This window comes from Actinia tenebrosa, unplaced genomic scaffold, assembly GCF_029948245.1.
Source record: "Actinia tenebrosa isolate PJP-AT-01 unplaced genomic scaffold, QUT_ActTen_1.0 PGA_scaffold1__47_contigs__length_23844297, whole genome shotgun sequence".
Classification (NCBI taxonomy): Eukaryota; Metazoa; Cnidaria; class Anthozoa; order Actiniaria; family Actiniidae; genus Actinia; species Actinia tenebrosa.
This window is the reverse complement of record NW_028292578.1, coordinates 3,214,502-3,235,968: the sequence shown is the minus strand read 5'-3', so window position 1 is coordinate 3,235,968 and position 21,467 is coordinate 3,214,502. Positions and strand designations below refer to the sequence as shown.

General features: G+C 36.7%; 3 protein-coding genes across 3 annotated transcripts; 2 read left to right on the top strand and 1 right to left on the bottom strand.

Annotated features, from left to right (window-relative positions):
• The first annotated feature begins 252 nt into the window (after positions 1-252).
• Positions 253-10,823, top strand: LOC116294748 (merlin). The gene is made up of 17 exons (XM_031702402.1): positions 253-429; positions 528-656; positions 1,520-1,726; positions 2,667-2,735; positions 3,158-3,240; positions 3,597-3,672; positions 4,303-4,437; positions 4,702-4,776; positions 5,013-5,126; positions 5,433-5,555; positions 5,703-5,834; positions 5,936-6,021; positions 6,707-6,767; positions 7,151-7,260; positions 8,201-8,273; positions 9,061-9,153; positions 9,684-10,823. Exons 1-17 carry the CDS (start codon positions 367-369, stop codon positions 9,732-9,734), a joined length of 1,680 nt encoding a protein of 559 aa, XP_031558262.1. The 5' UTR covers positions 253-366; the 3' UTR covers positions 9,735-10,823.
• Positions 10,824-11,174: 351 nt separating this feature from the next.
• On the bottom strand, positions 11,175-14,606 carry LOC116294712 (selenocysteine-specific elongation factor). Its single transcript, XM_031702357.2, has 2 exons — positions 14,126-14,606; positions 11,175-13,606 (listed from the first exon to the last, which is right to left on the bottom strand). Exons 1-2 carry the CDS (start codon positions 14,600-14,602, stop codon positions 12,317-12,319), a joined length of 1,767 nt encoding a protein of 588 aa, XP_031558217.1. The 5' UTR covers positions 14,603-14,606; the 3' UTR covers positions 11,175-12,316.
• A 104-nt stretch (positions 14,607-14,710) lies between these two features.
• On the top strand, positions 14,711-19,525 carry LOC116294753 (transcription elongation factor SPT4-A). Its single transcript, XM_031702407.2, has 4 exons — positions 14,711-14,854; positions 15,192-15,298; positions 18,736-18,791; positions 18,953-19,525. Exons 1-4 carry the CDS (start codon positions 14,792-14,794, stop codon positions 19,072-19,074), a joined length of 348 nt encoding a protein of 115 aa, XP_031558267.1. The 5' UTR covers positions 14,711-14,791; the 3' UTR covers positions 19,075-19,525.
• The last annotated feature ends 1,942 nt before the right edge of the window (positions 19,526-21,467 follow it).

The following is a 21,467-nucleotide window of genomic DNA, read 5'->3' as shown; positions in this document are numbered from 1 at the left end:
ACGCTTCGAAGCTGGACAATAACTACTCACCCATCCCTACTCGGTATAAAAAATAATATTTTTCCAATACAATAAATATATGAGTTATGATAGGTTATCATCAAGTTGAACGTGCTTATGCTTATGTTTATAATCTCAAAAATGTATTATTAGGCTTTTAAAAAATCCTTAATAGTTTGACAAGCAAAATTCTTGAAATTCCAAACATTAATTACATTCAACGGTCAGCGGTAATACACAGAAAGGGATTTGTTTTGAGAGTGATGTTATGATGTCGGTCGATAAAGAACCAAACTTTTGTAAATAATCCCTCGCATTTTTCTTGATATCTTTGTACTATTTGAAAAGCCAAATGACAGCCACAAAATGCCTAAGAGCTTTAACGTCAAAATCAGTACGATGGACGCGGAATTGGAGTTCCCGATCGAGGTTAGAACCATAACATTTTTACATAAGGAATCGTCTTCTTGTACAAACGACTGTTCCTATCTTTTTCTGTTCTAAATTTCCTTGATTGTTGCTTACAGAGGCAGACCAAAGGAAGCGATTTATTTGATTTGGTAGTAAGGACTCTTGGTATACGCGAAACCTGGTATTTTGGATTGGAATATAAAGATTCCAAAGGGATATTGTCATGGCTTCAGTTGAACAAAAAGGTTTGTACAATTGCAATACCATTGTTCTTTAATTATTTACCCTCGGATGCTGCATTTTGCCCGCGAATCTTTTTATTGCTACAATAAGAAAACTTGTTATTGCTTTAAAAAAATTATTTTATCTTTCTGTTTAAAGGTCATGGAATGACAGAAAAATAATTTGAAATGGAAAGGAGTGGTGGGAAAAAAGAGCGAAGGGAAAAGAAAAAATAAAACAATCATCTAAAAAAACAGATTTAGCTACGTAGGTTATTTGTGTACACTAGTCTGGCCTAGTTGTTTCACACCTTCATTTTGATCACCTTCTCTCTAATCCAGTAGCACATAAAATAGAATGCTGATTCAAAGAGAAGAGAAAGAGAAGGAGTTGGGGTCAGGGGGGAATTTCAGGGGGATGTTGGGAGCAAGGTTGCACCTTTAAGCTTCCTGAAAGACCATCATCAGCTACTAGACAAATGAACCAACCAAAATTTAAAGGACAATCTTTACCAACTTATATTATTTACTTTTGAGTTAATGTGGATGTTGCATGAGAAAGGTAACCTGGACCTCGGAACCCTAAAAAGTGGGAAAGCTTAGATTGTAAAATGTAAGATACTATATTATACAAAAGTTAAAAAAGTGGGAAGAGGCTAGGATTTTAAAATGTAAGAGACTTAATTAGTATGCAAAAGATAAAAATGATAGGGCATTGATTTAAAAATTTAGTGCATATTTGCAAGAAGAGGAGGGACTATAGCCCACTACCTTTCAGCCTCTCCCACTCCAGGATCTATGAAAGTCCCAAACTTTTTAGTTTTGTTCATGCACTCATGTTTTATCATAATTTAATACTATAAATAAATTCTTGTCTATTAAACAAGGTCAGAAGTCATAATGTCGAATCTAATAATCCCATGGTTTTCCATCTTCGCGTCAAGTTTTATCCTGAGGATGTTGCAGAGGAGCTTGTTCAAGAGATCACCAAGCACCTCTTCTTCTTACAGGTCAAGGAAGCTATTTTAAAAATGGATATCTTCTGCCCTCCTGAAGCATCGGTTTTACTTGCATCTTATGCAGTTCAAGCAAAGGTTAGTCATAGATTAATGCATGTTCAATTCCTATTAGATTCATTGGTGGCTTTTACATAGTTCATAAAAAGTTGAAGTAGTCCATCAAGTCTCTCAAAATTCATCGTAATATTACCATAATTTAGCTTTAGGCTACCCCTTTTTTCATCTTTTCCTTTACTTTCCTTTCCTTTCCTAACTTCCTTTTCTTTCCTTTTCTTTATTTCCCTTTCCTTCCATCCCTTTAACTTCTCTGTACATTTTTTCTACTTCTTTTTTATTGCTTTCACTTTTCCTCTCTTTCCATTCCTTTTCTCCAATTTCCTTTTAGCTTTTCGTGACAAATTAGCTATGCACTCAGGTTTCTTATTGTAACTAGATAATAACTCAAATGTTTATGTGTGCAGCAGTAAAATGTTTCTGTCTAGCTCACTGTTTTTGTTCCAATGGCTCTACTCTGACAACATGAGCTGAGTTTGTCCCTTTATACTACAACAGACCTTTATCTCCAAATTATCAGATTTTCATCCTCTGCCAACATGACGTTGATCTGCATCAGCATGCATGAGTAGCATTGGTGGCCTACACTGCTAACGTGTTGTCTTTCACTGCTGTGAGTCCAACGGGTCGGGGTCCCAGTGGTCTGAGCCCTGCAAATTATCATCACATGTGAATTGAGTTTGTTTGATGTGTTGTTCTCTCCTGTGCTACAAGGGTTTTCTCCAGGTATTCCCGTTTCCTCACTTCATAAAAATCAACATGTGATTTGAGTGTTGTGTGCATAGAACATTTAATGTAGTGGTAGTGCGTGTGAGTGAAAAGTGTCCTCAATTAAGTGAGAGAGCGCTAACGACTAGCCACTTAAATAAAAAACTTTTTTCAACGTTAATATACATTATTGCAAAGAATTATTTGATATCCTAAGGTACTAAATATTGTTACATTGTTCCTAATCTTGTAGTATGGAGACTATGAAAAAGACATTCATAGGCCAGGATTTCTTAAGAATGAACATCTTCTGCCACAAAGGGTAAATAATTATTCAGGTTTTTTCCACATATTGATATCTAAAGCTGTCTTTCTCTCATTGTGTGTGTGCATGTTGTTATCCAGATTATCCCACTTTTCTTCCTTCTGCAATTAAATCCCACATGCCAAATTTCAATTTGATCTGCAAATGATTAAACCATACCCAGGCTTAGAGCTACCAATGTCATTGTCTGAAAGTAGAATTTGACTTTAAAGGGGGGGCTCAACACACTGGGTAATTTTAGGGAGGAGTAGGAAGGGGGGGCAGCTGAAGCACTTGTCTGTCTGTATTTTCTTGTTGGGCCCCCACAACCACACTCTCTGCAATCCATGCAGTATAGTGTTATGAACCGTCAGGAGGCAAATATTTAGGTATTAAATCAATTCTGTCATATGTAATGAGTTTCTGTTTTTTCATGACAGGTTCTTGATCAGTACCAAATGACACCAGACATGTGGGAGGAGAGAATCACTTCTTGGTATGGTGAACATAAGGGTTTAACAAGGTGGGTAAATCTGTGCAGAGGAAATTTTTGTGTTTATTTAAAAGGTGGAAATAATGTTCATAAACATTGCCATCATGAGGTAAATATGCCAACCATTTTTAACAATAGGTTAAATTGTCACTGCTTTATTGGATTGTCCGATAGATTCCCGGTTGGCAATTTAAATAACAATCAACGAAAACAAATTTTATTATTGTATGCCCATCTATAGGATTTCTTTTATTCTTGATTTGTGATGATCCGTTCCTCCCCCCCCCCCCCCCCCAACGCGTATACACCCTCCCCCCCCCAACACATATACACCCCACATGTGTGATCATTGAGTAATACTCAAAAATTTCTTACTGACACTTAAGGGATGAAGCGGAAGTTGAATACCTCAAATTGGCACAAGATCTTGAAATGTATGGAGTGAGATACTTTGAAATTAAGGTAATTTGGAAATTTCAGCAGCATCCTTTGAGGAGAAACCTTATCTTTATCTGTTAGGATAATGGTTGCAGAAAATAAAATTCAGTAGTTATTGGTTTGAGTTTAGTTATTAGTTTTAGTTTGTACATACAGGAAAACAAGATCACCACCATCATCATCAGTTTGACTGTAAAGTTTTGAACATTTTAAGACATTATCTATGATCAATATAAAGAGGAAAGACAATGGAAATATATGAATGATTTGTTTTTAACAATAACGAAATTGAATAAGACCTTCTCAGAACAAAGAAAAAGTTTCAAAAGAAAATGGTTTCAAATGCCCGCTGCCCCGTGCATGAGCGATTCGTCATTCTATGTGTCTGTCATCTTATTGATCATAGGTGTCAGCCAATAGATTGCGAGAATACACTATCACAGCTATTTGTAAAAATCATCATGATTGTCATCATCTACATTGTCATTGTAGTTTTCATCACCACTTTATCAGTTGTCATTAGTCATCGTCATCATCATCATTTATCATCCTTTTTCTCAATGTAGTTTTTGTCACCATTGTGTTGTCATTTGTCACAATTGTTGCCTCCTCATCATGCATTATTATCAATATTTTTTATTCATTTTCCCCTAGAATCAGAAAGGAACTCCTTTGTGCTTAGGAATAGATGCCCATGGATTAAACGTCTATGAAAAGGATCATAAGCTGAACCCAAAAATATCTTTCCCATGGAATGAAACGAAGCATATCTCATTTCATGATAAGAGAGTAAGTGTAATCAGTTGTAGTAACCCTACTCTTGTGGCACATTAAAATGGCATTATTAGGACACGTTTTTTAAACAATTGATTAAGTTCGCCATGTTACATGTTCTTCACCTAAGAGTAGAAGCATATTTTGTGCAAGTCCTTTTACAAGGATTTTCGTGACACATTTTCATTAGGTACTGATGTTTCACTCTGTGAAAGTGCCTTAAACTGTTCACTGAGTCAAGTTATCAATTGATTTATTTTTGTTTTGTTTTTGTCGTAGTTTGAAATAAAATGTGTGGATAAGAAATCCCCAGACTTTGTCTTCAAGACAGATAACCTGTCCACCAGTACTGTGGTAGGTGAACGTATAACTAGCACACCTTTGCTTTTTTACAACTTCATTCCTCCCTTGCTCCCTTGCTCCCTTCCTCCCTTGCTCCCTTGCTCCCTTCCTCCCTTCCTCCCTTCCTCCCTTCCTCCTTTCCTCTTTTCCTTCCTTCTTTCCTTCTTTCCCTCCTTCTTTCCGTCATTTTTTGATTGTCTCTTACCGTTTTACTTCAATAACCGTATCATCTACATTTCTCGACGTAGATTCTAGAGTTGTGTATTGGGAACCACGAACTTTATAAACGAAGAAGGAAACCAGATACTATGGAAATCCAACAGATGAAGGCTTTGGCAAAAGAAGAAAAACTACGAAGACAGGTAAAACATTTAAATCAGTCATGAAACCAGGACGTTTTTCCGTTTGTCCAACTGCTCACAAAAACCGCTAAATGAGGGGAGAAATGTTCTCAATGATTTAACTTTTACTTGAAACGATTAAAACTTTGAACATCAAATTCTGTAGTGAAGAAAGAGTATTAAGATAACTCTCTGTAAAACTGTTTTCCCTTTTGGACCCGGATGTCTTTTCCTTATGCATGCGATTGACGTCACACTCATAAACTATATTCTGAATACATTATGAACGATAGTTTAGTGTCAGGAAATCTGGTTTTGTTTTAAAAGATTGAAAGGAATAAACTACTAAAAGAACGACAAGCAAGGGAAGAAGCGGTGAAACAAAAAGAAGAACTTGAAAAGAAACTATTGGAATACCAAGAAGATGCGAAAAAAACTAGGGAAGCTTTAGTAAGTACAACGAAACAACCACTTATCCTTCCCCTCCCCCTCCCCCTCCCCCTCCCCCTCCCCCTCCCCCACCACCTCGCAGACCGTTGGCAACGCAGGCTAAAAAACCCATATCAAGCGGAACTTATATTTCTTTCATGACACCAGATGCAGGCTGAAGAAATGGCGGAACTTTTAGCAGAAAAAGCTCGAGTAGCAGAAGAGGAGGCAGCGTTGCTTCAGATGAAGGCAACAGATGCTGAAGAAGAGCTGCAGAAGCTCAGAGCAACAGCAATGAAGGTAAAAACAAATACAGTTCTAGGTGATATTTTTTTGTGGATATCTCTCTGAAAGTTTTCACACACTTGAAAAAATTAAAAATCTCTGTGTGACCATTCTAGACAGTAGACGATAAAATGGCAATGCAAAGAAAGGCGAAAGAAACAGAAAAACTAATGGGGCACGTTGTACAAGAATCTGAAACCAGGTAAACACTATACTATTCTATTCTAGCCTTTATTGTATTGAAATAAATTCATATAATTTCTAGTTATAGGAAGAAACATGCTGAATGCATTAAGGTGGTCGGTTACGCGAGACAAGTTTTTGCGCAAAATCGTTGCGTTAACAGTTGGCTTTGTGTAACAATGCGCACACGGCAACACAAAAAGATTGCAACGATGTTGTGAGTTTTGAACGTCATTTGAAAACTTGCAGCGTGTTGCCACAACAAAATATCTAACCGCACGCCATGTTACACGAGGCCATCTTATAATGCAACGTTAAAGTGCGGCAATACGGGCAACAAAGGTCGCGCAACTCGTCGCGCAACATTGTGGATTTGCAAGTTGCATGCGCAGCGCAAATGTTGCTCGCATTACCACTCCGCGCACAACAAATGTGCATTGTTGCTATTAGAGTTGAGAGAGTTTCTGCTGTGAGCAACAAAAATTTAAGTCAAAGAGCAAAATTTGTATACTTTTGAAAACTCCACCGAACACACCGTACCCGTAGATGTGCCGTGCCTTAACCGTGACCGTGCCGTGTCCGAGCATTTTCATTGGATGAGCAATGATGTCGCGCGATGTGATTGGATTCCATCTCGTGGTAGTTCCGCGTGCCATGCCCTCTTAAAGTCAATAATCTCATTGTGTGATATTCCTACTGCGCAGGGCAAGAGAAGCTGCCGTGCGGAGACTTCTAGAGATGTCAACATCTGCTACTACTTTACCGGTAACGAATATTTTAATGCTATACACCCATTTCAAAAAGGTTATCAGAGCAAAAGCAGACTAAGAGATAGGTCATCCCAAGACTGATGGAATTATTGGCATACATCTAAACACGAATAATGGAGGTGTTTATAGTGGCTTTATCAACTACAAACAATATGCAACACTGGATATCTCGACACGATAACTTCCGCGTTCTTGACCGAAAATTCAGCTATTCTGTCTAGTTCATTTTCTCTGAATCTTGGATGACGTATCTCCTTTGTTTCCGATAACCTTTGGTTTGTTTTGTGGTTTGTTTTGTTGAAAAAGGCAGTGTATATAGTACTTTTGCCTTAGCGCATCTTACCCAAAACTTGAAACTTTGCTTGAAATATTCTTTAGACGAGTAATGCCGCTTCATGGAGAACAGATTCCTTTCAAAGCAAAAGCGTGGGTCAGTTAGTATCAGATGGAGAAATGAGCTCAGCGTATGGTGAATATGAACAAGAAAGGTCTGGTATATACTTTGTTTTATATAGTGTACTCTAACTAAACACATCTAGTTCTTTTGTTTTCAATTGTTTCGTTGATGCTATTTTGTACTAATTAGTTAGTAGTATTTCAAGGATATATGGTTTGCACCAAGAGAAAATGAACTAAGAGAAGGAATTCCCGCGCCCCATCATGGGCACTGTTTGATGCTATTTTTAGAATCATCGATTCTATTCTTAGAATCAATGATTCTAAGAATAGAATATATTCTTACAATCATTCATTTGAACGTTTGTTTTTCTGCGCGCGCTCTACCCTGTTTACTCATGTTTTCTTGTACTTTTTCTTGTATTTCCATAGAGCGCGCGCAGTATGGGCGTGCAGAAAAACAAAGGTTCAAATGAATGATTCTAAAAATAGCATCAAACGGTGCCTATGATGGTTACAGCATGAATACCAGAAATTTCCTTCTCTTAGTTCATTTTCTCTTAGATTGCACTCTATTTGAACCACGACAAATGAAATTAGTATTTGGGCAAATACCAGTGTACGTTTTCCAAGCATTATATACAGTAAGGGCACTCGAAACCGTCAACACAGTTTTCTTCACTTTTAATTTAAAATACATACTTTAAATCATCCCTTGAGCCAAACGATTGGAAATAACATTTATTTTGCTCACTCGGTGTAATGAATTCAATGCTTCATTTTAGAGGGTTTGAAACAGTAGAAAGTTCAGAAAATAATAACCTGAAAAAATCTGTGAAAATGAAAGTGTTTAAGATTCGAGGCGGTTTAAGAGTCCTAACTGAAAATATTTCCAAATTTTTACTTGATCTTCCTACAGCACTGACACATGCGAAAATGTCTGAACGCGGGCTCTCTATGTTTGCACCAAACTGCCCCTACCCTCACCCCTCTAAGTTATTCCTTGCATTATTTGCGGTGTATTTTCTTTAGGTACGATTTCATTACCAGGAATAAAAGTGCACAACTACAGCTGCAACCTGGTGATTTAAGAACAGAACTGGAGGTATGGTCTGATATAAGCTGATGGAAAATTTTCCTATCAGACAAGTACCGCTTTCTTTAGAGCTCTTTTCGCGAAGAAGCGTACGCCGTATCCTGACTTACGACTTCATCGTAACACTGCAATGGCTTCCCATGTACGTTTTTCGCACGATTCACCCAATCACAGCGATTCCTTAAAAATTGACAAAGCTGATATCTTGTCATGCACGATTTCTAACATGGCGCGTAGAGCGCAGAGCGCATTGCAAAGTGTGGGTCCTATAGGACCTAGTAACCCACAAATGTACTTTAATGATAATGATAATGGGAGTTTCTTATGTAGCGCATTTCAAATATCTCAATGCGCTTTACATTTATAACCAGTGGAGGACTTTACGGGCTGCGTATTAAGGCGTATGGCAGCCGTGCAGCTTACAATCATGAGTGTGAATTGTTAGTAGATTAGTATTATGCCTCCAAATTGGGATAGGCTGTTGAACCGGGAGATAATCCCCTACTCTTATACGAATAATTCAACAGGTTATTTAATGACCCCATTTTACTGTAGGTTAGGAAGGGTTGGGAGACAGGCCCTACGGTTTTAAGCCCTTATCTGAGAAGACATGAAGGTCTAACCATTTGCAGATGTAATTACAAAGGCAGCACCTTCTCCTCAGTTATTTTATGACCTTGAGTGTTGGTCTGGATGAGGCTTGAACCACGACCTCCCGCACAACAGTCCGACGCTGAGCTAACCGGGTGGCGATTAGCTCAGTGCCTAGTTTGATATTTATCTTTTCCTTTTGTAGGAGTTAAAACCAAGCGATAGACATTATCTGTGGGATAGCATACATAACGAACAATCTAGAGGTGCAGATAATAAGTACTCGACATTGCAAAAGGTTAGATTTTAATATATCAACTAAAAAAAGATTGTTGTTGAAATTACGCGTAGAGCCAACCGATGTCTTTAGCTAAAGGTTTCAGCTTGTAACAATTACTAGCCCGTCCACACGTATCAGGATATTTTTGAAAACAAATTTGTTCTTCGTGGATTGGCCTTAGAAAAAGCAACTTTTCGCGAAAACGGATAGGTGGGGAAAGCGAAAACTATTCCAAAACGCTACTTGCAGTATTCGAGATTTTTTTGAATGAAAAACTGTTTTCAAAAAATCCGGATATAAGTAGACGGGGCTTTAGCTAAAGGTTTCAGCTTGTAACGTACTTGCCTTAGTCTAGTTTCACGAAAAGCATCCTACCTCCTTATTGGCAAAAGACGTGAGTTGAGACTTGACGATAATGTAGAATTACTTTTAACTAATGCAAACGAAACTCACTTGTAGTGCGAGTCAGGTCTGCTAAAAGGTCCACCTTTAATCATCCTAGAGCTAGTGAAATTTCACCCATCATAATTTCAATTTTTCGTTTTCAGATATCTTCTGGAACTTCCAAAGCGAGAATTGAATTTTTTGAAGAGCTTTAAAACTGCATAGATTCACAACTTCAATATATTAAATATGGAGCAAATTTCTGTGAATTTGCCAAGGAAAAGCCCGTTGTCTTGGTAACAGCTGTGTTGTGCTGACTCAAACCACTGTCTGCGATTATCGTAGCAAGGCAAATGATAAGGAAGATAATATCTTTAATATATCCACAATGATTTGGCCCATGTGAAACTTTATGGGAGATTATAACAAACATTACTGGAGAGATATTCTTAACTACAGCAGAAAATGACATCAACTTTTATATTCTTATTTGTGCATTTCGCCAATGAGACAAAAATTAGCTGTTGCGTCCACTTTTTATTTAGATTGTCATCTCTAAAAGGCTAGGGCATATGTGCCCTTCATAACTTAGTGGCCTTTTACATGTAGATAGGTGCGCCTTCCAAAATTGATAAAGACTCCTCATCCTTGTAGTACTTTTAAAACAGATAATGTGCTTGTGTGACAAGATTTCCACTGGGAAAACTGCTGCAACAGTGACTCGTTCGCTATTGTCCAAGTCAAAATTGTCAATATGCCTCTCACCGGGGACATGCCTTTTGGGGGCCTTTTTAACACCCCAAAAAATAGACTTAACAGTAGGGTGACCTTACCTTCATGTTAATGTTTCTTACACAATCTTATATTTATCATACTGTATGTAGGACACAGGATTTAACAACGCTCTATGTAATGCAACTTATTTTGTGATACCTCAAATTTATATCTGTATTAACCAACCTGTGTTGAGCAAAGTCCTAAGGAGGGTATTTGCATTAATTTACACCTGTATTACCAGAGCTTCCTAATGGCATGTACAAAATTGTACAATTTTCTATCACAATGAGGTTAATAGTTATGGTGTACATCAAGGCATTTTCCATGACATTCCATAGGCACGTGCCTTTGAAAAACTTTTTGTTTTTCAACAATGTCATATAAATACTTTGAATGACGTCCACCAAAGCCTTATTTTTTTGCAATGGCTAATAATTGTAGGATTTCTAACATGTGATGGGACGTGCTGTAAGTGAACGAGGGAAACTAAGGGGGTTTTTGAAAGAAATAAAATAAATGGAAATTAACAGTGGTTATTATTTATTCCTATCTCTTATTCTACTGGGCCCAGTCGTTCAAAGCCTGATTAGTGCTAATCCTGGGTTAACTCTTAATAAGACCTATAGAGTTAAACCTGGATTAGTGCTAATCCAGCTTTGAACAACTCAGCCCTGGATAATTCCAATTTAAATTTAGGAGTTGATCTTTGTGGAGAAAGGAAAAACCTTAGAACTTTGGATATTTATCAGGTCAGATTTTGAAGAGAATGTTGGATTCTGAAGAGAATATGGTCAATCATACCAGTCTGTTACTTCTTTTGTCTTATAAATTTTGTAATTTACTGTATTTTTTTGTACCTGTGGCAAACACTCCTCTGATGTAAGTTACAGTGTTTTATTAACAAATAGTTAGGCTTATTTCTAATGCATATATATTCTTCAAAAGTTTGTATGAGTTATAATATGAAGTATTAAATAATTATTCAATTTCTATGATACTGTATATAAAAAATAAACAATTGGAATTTTTGTTTAGCAATCTTTTTAAGCTACAGATTCAAGTACATTCCTCTTACTCCTTCCTTGAAGATTTCATCACAATCTAGCATGATTAACTGATCAATGGTGGATCCAGGGGTACATTGCCACCCCCTTTGGAGTTTTAAAAATAACAACAAATAGAAATGTCAAATCTTTTGACGTAACAGCCACCCCCTGAAATAATCTTCAATGGCACCTTTGTTATTAATTTTGACTGTTTCATTAATTATTCTGTAATACAAGCGATACAATCACGTTTACAAATCACAACATGGTAAAAATTAACAAGAACACATGACACTGTCATTATTAGTACAGCACAATATTGCTGCATACAAAACAATAAGAACTGTTTGATGATCAAATCTTGTCAACCGAGATTTTTTAAAGAAAACAAATTTAGTTAAATTTCATACTCGTAATAATTACAATAGCCAACTTTCAATATTCTGGTTAAGTGATCAAGCACAAAATAATCTAAGTCGAGGTTCCAGGAAAACATTAGAATAATATATTGTGAATACATTTTTGTTTCCCCAGTGCCTTGACTTGAATAACACTTATGCTTGACCACTCAACTAGAATATTGAAAGTTACCTATTACATAACCTACCTACATTTGTTATTTATGGCTGATGTATATTAAAGTGCAAACAATATATGCGTGAAATATTAGTAATACTAACTTATTTTATGCTAATTCTATTGTTTTCTTTTGTTTAACTAGCACTATTTTGAACAATTTAGTAATTAGTGTTTCACGGATAGAGTGCAAACGATATAACCGTGAAACTTTAGTAATACTAAATAGCACAATTTCATGCAAATTCCATTGTTTTCTATTGTTTAATTAGCACTAATAATTTTGAACAATTTAGTAATTAGTGTTTCACGGATATATTGTTTGCACTCTATATTGTTTGCACTCTATATTGTTTGCACTCTATATTGTTTGCACTCTATAAAATCATTAAATTTTGTTAAGTTTGTATCATTCTTTTCTTTTTGTCATGTATATACCTTCTAAATTTCAAGATTATTTTGATAGCTTCCTTACTTCCTGTTGATTCCCCTGAAGTCGAAGATGAAGATTCTACTGCTTTTCCTTTGGTGTTCTTCTTCTTTCCCGATGCTTGAAGCTGTTGAATGGTTTCTTTTTTAAGCCCTGCAGGAATTCTGACTTTCACCTTACCACTTTGACCAAAGCCTCCCTCAATGACGCCTTCTTCTCCTATGGAGAGACTCACTTTCATACCAGTAAAGGTTGAAATATTGGTTTCCTTTTTAAAGAGAGATCGGCCAATCACAGTGTAGTCATCAACTATTCTCTCTACAATTCCTTCCCTGTGTTTTATCTTGAAGACCTTCAGCTGGGGCAGCACAGTATCTGCATAGTCTTTGTCTGTAAATGGGAGAAGAAGCTTTCCATGAAATGCTATTCTGCACATGTTGAGATGTATGTCGGTATCCAAGCGAGAACCAATCAATAGTGAATTCTCTGGACATACAACTGGCTTTTCAAACTCAATAATCAACCACTGATGGTCTGAAAGGTCATCTCCTGCACTTGATGTCGTCTTCACACTTTCCTCTTTGTTTTCTGTTTCATTCTGGCTTTTTGAAAGGTTGACCAGTTCTTCTTGATAAATATACTCTCTGTCCAAACTGAAGCCATCCTCTCCTGGCGACTCGCCTTTTGGTAACCCAAATACTTGAATTCTACCCATGACTGTCTCATGGCCAACAGTGATGTGAAATTTAGACTTAGCAGTGATTGCACTTTTATAATAACCAATCTTTTTGGCAGAAACAATTCCACCAAAAACAAGCGGTACACTTGAAGGGCTGCAAACAAGTCCTCGCTCTAAAAGTTTAGGGTCAAACTGTGTGACACATACTCCTACTCTGTCACCTTGAGTGGCGCACTTTATAGACTGCTTAAACATCTGCATGGACTTGACTTTCTTGGTGATCTTGAGAGAAGGAATTTCTATTGTATCGTTCAAGCTAATGCTACCATTAAGGACTGTTCCTGTCATTACAGTACCTTGTCCACGGATAGAAAAGCAGTGGTCAACAGCAAAGAGGAGAGATCCAGAAGATGTTCTTTGAGGAATATAAGTCATTGATGTAAGCATTTCTACCAGCTGAATGATACCAATTGATTCAGTTTCTGTGTCCTCTTGGCCTCCTGGTTTAGCAGCAACTGAGATGATTGGGCTCTTGGCAAAGGGTGTGGTGTCTAAAATCTTGTTAATTCTTTTTTTCATCTGAAAATTTAAAATATAATTGGAATTGGGGTTCTTTTTCTGATTGGGAATAAAATCTTTCATAACTTAAAGCAATATTAAACCTGAAAAATAACATCCTTGTGATGCCATACATTGGGAAGCATGGGTGGTGTAGAGGTGAGAGCACTCGCCTCTCCGGCTTTCCTCCCTCTGCAAAAATCAACTTCTAAATTCCAATTGGAAGAAGAGCCAATCTGTGGAATCCACTGTTAATCCGATTTTATCATTATTATACTGTATACAAGCAGAATTTAGCAGTTTTATGAAGAGAGGAAAACTGGAAAGCCCACAGAAAAATCAAGGGAGAGATTTATAACTACTCTACTATTGTTTTCCCATTTCATATCATGTGTCAGTCTTTAAGATTTTCATCAACATTGTATTAAGGGTGTTATTTGTGAATAAAGAAATCATACTCAAGGGAATGACACATGGTCTGAAAAGGTAAAACAATACACCCAAATAAAATTGGTCTATCATTTGTCTTTACGGTCGTACCTTTTCTATCAAACTTTCCCTTTTATCCTCTTTCAAGAGGTCAACCTTATTAAGTACCACGACCATTTTCTCGCACAAGATCTCGCCGATCACCAAACACTCTGCAGTCTGAGTCTGAATTCCTTTGGTCACGTCTATAACCAACATCATTAGATCTATTATCTGTGCTCCACCTATTATTGTTCTAATCAAAGAGGCATGGCCAGGACAGTCCACTAGAGTAAACTGAAGAAAATCGTACGAGCTTTCGTTGTCCTTGGAGTCAGATTTCAAGTGTTGAGGGAAAGGAACCTGGAAAGCAGAGAAACCCAGATCAAGAGTTATACCCCTTTCTTTGCTTTGAGGATTCTTGTCAAACGAGGCAGTGGATGCTGTAGTGCTCAAAGCTCTAGCTAGAGCAGTTTTTCCACTGTCTACATGACCAAGAACGCCTACGTTAAAATTAAGAACTTTTTTAGCCGGAGTTTTGTCCGCCATGTTGGACCTGTTGGTCGAAATGTGAGCCCGCGATCTTCCAATCGACGTTGGGCTACCTGTGGTTCGTTTGCGCATGGGTTATTTGGATTGATCGCAATAAGTACTGCACCGCGGGCTCGGAGTATAGGATCCGAATGATTTTTAGCGAAGATTTGAGTAATTTGTGTCTCTAATTTTTTCCAAAAGGACATGGAAACGGTACCAAAAGAACTTCGAAACCTTAGAGCCTGCCTTATGTGTTCTCTAATTAAGGTAAAATCTTTATTTTAATTCACTTTTTCCCGTGCCAAGCATTTTTAAGGCATGTATGAAAGCTTTATCATATAAATCTTATAAGCTCATGACTTTTAGCTTTTTACCCCATAGCTATCATAAGAAGCTGACCACTTTCATAATTAAATGGTTAACATACCTTCAAATTCCCAATACTCTGAGTTAGTACTGTATTTTTTGTAGACATAAGCCAAAAATGAAGACATCAGGGTTGTATGTGTTCTACATACAATAGTCATAAACTGTAGTTATGAAAAAAAGTATAAAAGCTTGCATGATTCATACATGTCATTGTGATTTTGATTATTTTCATCAGACATTGGAACAGTTTGAATATTCTGGATGTGATAACTGCGAAAGAGTGTTAAGGCTTAAGAACAACAAAGAGAATATTCTATTGTGCACAAGTCCTAATTTTGATGGGTAAGTATGTACATACGCATATTGACTGCAACTCCTTTGAGCAGTTTCGAAATGAGGTCTTATTCATGTATTGATGAAATCAATATCAATGGCAATCAATACTAATCCAATGATTGTTATTGGAAATCGATTGATATTGATTGCCAAATGTTGGTTTTTACCTGCATTGGAATCAGAGTTAGAGTTGGAGTCATAAGGGACCGTTCATTTTTTATCGGGAGGGGGGGCTGGTGGTTTTGAGGGGGGGGCCACCCGAGGAAAATTGCCAAAAAAGGGGGGGCCAGGCACAACATGAGGCATTGAGAGGGGGGGCTACGCTTTTTATAAACATACTTTTCCTTAATAAATTTTTATTACAGTCGATATAGAAATTAAAACAGGAACAATGTGCTATAAATGTGTAAAAATAAATATCTATAGTATATATTAATAACGAAAGTGATAAAGCTATATCAGCAGTCCATTAAAAGTCTTCCTCCTCACTCTCGCCATCTTCATCAGTGCCAGCAGCATCGTCACCATCGCTGTATTCATTTTCATCAGTATCATCATTGACATTGTCCTCACTGTCATGTAAACCAACTTCAATATGGGCATCAGTATTTGAATTGGTGTCCTGCTCTTCGGGATAAAGGTGAGAGAAGACTTCATCCGCTATCTTTGTTCGTAAATTTGTGAGCAGTCTACTAGCAGCTGCATTTGTGAGGTGATTTGCAACTATTTGAGCGACACACTTTGCTTCTATGCCGCCTTTCACCGAAGCAATGTTTTCGACAGCAATGAATAGTTCGGGGACCTTGATGGATGGAGGGTAAGAAAAGAAGTTGGGGAGTTCAGCATCTATTGGATTTGATATACAAATACTGTATACTCGCTTAATATTGGCATCATATCGCTGCTGTCTTCTATTTTTTGTTTTCCTCTTATTTTCTTTCTTCTTTCTCTTCTCTGGGGTAAACTTCTGTGCAGAGCCTTTAGGCTGTTCAATCTTGACTGGCAGATGAGGATTCATCTAGCAGTAAATGATCCATGTCCTGCTGAAAGAACTAATGCTTGCATAGGAGATGCAGTATCAGATGGAGGTTCCCTTCCTTTTAATAAATTCCAGCCACACCAAGAAATCAGCGAAAGTGATTTGGAGAATATAACATCAGAAGAAATCAAAGCTCTTGAAGAAGAATGTGTTGAGCGTAATGTTTGGTACTGTTGCCAAGAGGTTTGCGACAGAATTGATGAATCCCCAGGACCCCATGGATACATGTCAGCTCATGTGACTCCAAGACCAGAATGTCAGTTCTTCTATAATACAAAATATCTCATGGAATACCACACAGCTGGATCGAAATCCGAATTGGTACCTGGGCACTGCTACTTTAGAAAAGTAGAGCTGTTCATTGAAAATCATTACGAGGATGGGGATAACTACAGGGAGTTCATTAAATGTTCAGACCTGCAGCAGTGTTCAACTTGCCAAACATGGGTCGGACCGTCAATCACCAAATGTCCAAGACCATACCCAGACTGGTCAGCCCTTCCAGATTACCACTATGTATCTTATAGCGAGACCCCAATTAAGAACAGAGATGTGGATGACTGGCAACCAAGGACACAACTGATAAAGTGGTTTGAAGACAAGAAAGTAGTGACAGCTGACCCTGACAGTGTTGCCACATTCGCAGATAAACTGATCGTCAAGCCAAAATTGGTGTTTGACTACCTTCAACACCTAGAAATTAAAGAATACAGAAAAGAAAAAAGAAAGCAAGAAAAGGCAGAAGCAAAACAAAAAGCTCAAGACAAAGAATACTGTAATTACGATTGGGACCAGCTAGTCCAGAATGTCGATGATCTTAAAAAGCTACGAGTGGCAGAGCTAAATAAACATTTGCTCCACCATGATCTTAACGACCACTTGAAGAAGAGGAAAGACGAGAAAGTGTTGGTTATTCAAAACCATCACTACGCACAGAAAGTGAACCGGCCAGTAGCAGGATACATACCGAGGATGAAGACACAGATGCAGAAGAAGAAGAATCCGAATATGAAGATGTTGATCAAGATGATAATGACGAAGTCGATGACTTAATTCTTGCAGTCATTGGCAATGACGATGACAAAGCATCCCCTAATGTTTCACGTTCTGGCAGAAAAATAGTGAATAGAAATGAATTGGATTATTTTTACTTTTAAAAACAATTTCAACAAATTAAACAATTTTCCTTTTTTTGTATTGCTTGATGATATAAAGTCATCCCTGTGTATTGCCTACATTCCTGGCCAAAGGCTGCAGACCACCTGATATTCTCAAGAATGATTTAGAACTCAAAGACAAAGAAACAAAAACTGTATATAGAGAACAATAGAATGACTCAACAGAATGGTACGATACTCTAACCGCTCGTGAACTGATTTAAGCGACGTCTGACGTTCATAATTACGACAACCGGTAAGAAACTTTATACTTATACCCTTCGACTATCTTTAACGAAAGTAGATAATGTAAACATGAACAATAAGATAATTCCAATAAGTCTGTCATATCCCCATCGGTGTGTTGGACAAAGTGTAAAAATTTAAAGTAGACAGCTGTTGTAGACAATAGGGACGTCAACAGGAAATGCAACACCATATATTTATCTGAAGTATGGAATCTAACAACAAAAAGTATGCGGAGATATCATAGTACTGAGGAGACAATGATCGATCAATTAGATGTTAACCCTATTACAATGGCAGCCTTGAAATGTATATACTTTAGAATGTGAGTACTCCCTGTTACTTTGATTATCAATGTAACGTTACAATTACAGAACTCACTGAATTGTACACAAACATATATATGTATTTTTGAGGAATTGGTAGAGGGGGAGGGGGGGGGGCATCTCAATGAAATATGAACGAGAGGGTGGGCCATACAAAAAATTTGTACCAAACTAGGCGGGCTATACATTTTTTTCTGAGAAAGCTCCAAAAACCACCAGCCCCCCCCTCCCGATAAAAAATGAACGGTCCCTAAGCAATGTACATGTATGACAATGCAAAAACCAGAAAATGGAGTCATAAGCACACCAGAATCAGATGGATCAGAAGCTTTCCATTTTCTTCCAATTCCAATTCCATCTCCTATCCTTATGACAAGTGAAAACTACATGTAGAGTATCCGAATTGGAAGCAGAAACAAACAATCAATCACAATGCTCTTGTCCAGGCTTTCTTCAATGTTACATGTAGAAAAGCACATACACTGTACTTTATGTATCAAATCAAGGTGTTTGCTTCCAATTCTAATTCTGCTTATGATGATCATATTTGCAACTGTCAGTCGTTCATCATTCTAGATAACAGCTGAATCAAAGACTTACAGCATTTTATGATTATATTCATTTTTAACTTAATTTTTTAGTAATGATCATCAATTGTGCTGTATTTCTTGACAGGTTAATATCAGTTATTACTCCAGAAGACAGTTGGGTGTCAAGATGGCAAAGAATAGGTAATGGCAGGCACTAAACAAATATTTTAAGCAAATTGTACATTTTTTTTAGAAAAAAAAACTGTTTAGGAGCTTCATGACCCGAGTTTTGGTCTTGACTCCTGACTCTTAGCATATAAAATCTTTGATTTTTACTAAATATACCATACTTTTAATTTCAGATAACTTAGTTAAAGGCTGCTATGCTGTATCAGTAAGTGGGAAGCTTCCAGGAAATGTCATCAGAGAATTAAAAGCAAGAGGCATTACTTACAGAAATCGAGATAGAACAAATCTTTCATAGTTTGATCACATACTGCACTTAAGTGTATGTACACTTTACATTGTACATCGAACTTGATGCACTCGTAAGATCAGCCATCCCTTCAAAGTACTACCTGTCAGTAATGTATCTTGGCCGTGTAAATAAACCTTAGATTAAGCATGAGTATGTATACCTACAGCTGACTGACCTCTTTTTCAAGAAGTATGGCTTTATAAAGATCTAGAACTTTTTGAGCAGGCTAATGTTACATGAAGAAAATCATAACAGTTGGATTAGGATTGACCTAATCATAAAACTAGGGGTAGTACTGTAATAGAGAGCAAATAACAATGCCATTAAGAAAAATAAGTGCTGATGTTTGTATTAATGTTGAGATGTCTGCTACCATCTTATGTGTTTCTAGGATAGGGAAAAATGCATTGTAACTGGAAGGATTCTAATTTTGACATAAATATTTTTCAATTTCCAAGCTGTTATTGTGATCGTACAGTTATATTACTATTGTTTATTATCTTCGTAACATTAATGGTTGTTGAAAATGGAATGTGAAATGTATGAATAAATTATTCTCAAATAATAAGCCAGTTCATACCTTAAGAATCATTTCCAGTGCGCATGGATTTTATCCCAAATTTCTCACCTTCTTTTGTTTAATTAACGACAAAAGAATTTTTAAACAAAAGGTGAGGAATTTGGGATAAAAATTGCATGTACACTAAAAACAATTCTTAAAGTATGAACTGGCTTATGAGTTAGTATTTGGGAAATTCCTTCTTTTCAAGTCAAAATGACATAATCGTGAGAAATCTTATAACCATTTGGAATTCATTCATGATAAATCTGTTTTCAATAGTGTGTTAAAGACAATTCAATAAAAAGCATGCATTTATCATATTTTCAGGATGCATGCTTTGTAAACATTCAAATTCTTAATCTTCTCTAAATGTTGCAATATATGCTTGCATTACAAGTTGAGCACAAGCAATACTTATTTTGGCAGAGTGTAATTCTGCTAGTGTTGAAGGTCTAACAGTCACACAGTTGAATGATCTCTTCATTCTGTCCATGCTTCCAATGCACCTGTAAGTTTAATGATATGATCATAATAGGAAGAAAGTTTGTTAAAAATACTGTGTCAGGAGAAAGCAAGAAACAGATTTTTTTAAGTATAAAATACCTGTAGCTTTTGCCTCTGATTAATCTTGGTAAGACTCGATCCTGGGTAAAACAACAAAATTTGACAATAGTTTGTTAAATTGAATGACCTGCTAGTGGGAATGAAAGAGAGGGCACAGGTAACCCAGGACCTGTTAGACATTCCCCATGTGTTATGGCAATTAAAAAATTATTTTCAGTTCTTACATATCAAATGTGTTCAACTTTTAGAAGATTAAGATTACACAGAAACATTTGTACTCACCATTTCCCAAAATGTGCACCTAAAAGTGATAAAAAAGTTAAACGGCTAGTTAAATTCCCAAACAAATTCCTAATATAGAGAATCAAACTAAATTTTGCTTTTGTTGTTATATAACATGATATGGGACAATACAATCAAAAAACACCATGTATCTAAAAAAAAGTGTGTGTAGAGGTAAGGAAGTTTGAAGGGAGCTTGGCAAAATCTGTTCCAATAAGGGAAAAATAAGTTCAAATTATGGCTTAAAAATGGTATATCTTAATTGTACCAATGCTCCTCCCTCTTCTTAGCAATGACTATGAATGCCCAATCCCCAGTGGTGGGATTAGCTGTAATCATGGAAGGAAGGTTGTAAAAAGGTTCAAGTAGAAGTAATCCGAAATGAGGTTTTTTCTAGACAGCATATTATATTAGTTAAAAGCTAGGTTTTTTCTTGCCTTATACTGCCAGTATCATCTTTCAAAATAAAGGTCTTTGAATTGTTGGATATACCAGTGGAGACAGCTGACTCCAATATGCCTGTAGAAATTTAAGGATAAATAATCATTCAAAGTAAGGCATTGTTTTCTAAATTCTGGGTCATTGCAAGAAGTTTTATAATCTCATGTCACCATGGGTAAGCCCCTAGAGCGCATGCAGTAAAACCATGTGCAATAAAAACAAAGTTGATACTGACAAATATTACTATTTAGTGACTAATAGTTGCTAGCACTCAACCATAATATAACATTCATTATACAAAAGACAAATACACAAGAGACCATTTGTGTCTTTTTGTATTTGGTTCCAGAATAAAGACTGATAGCCATTGCACTAAAGAGATCTTTCAAAAACTAATGAACATTGTTTACTTACCAAAAATTTCAAAAATGAATGTCATTTTTCCTCTGAATTCTTCCCAGTCCATGAGATTTTTTATGGAAGTAGTCAAAACTTTTGGTGAGTTTTCTATTTGGCCGCCTTTCACCAACTGTTCTTGCTTTTCGGTGTT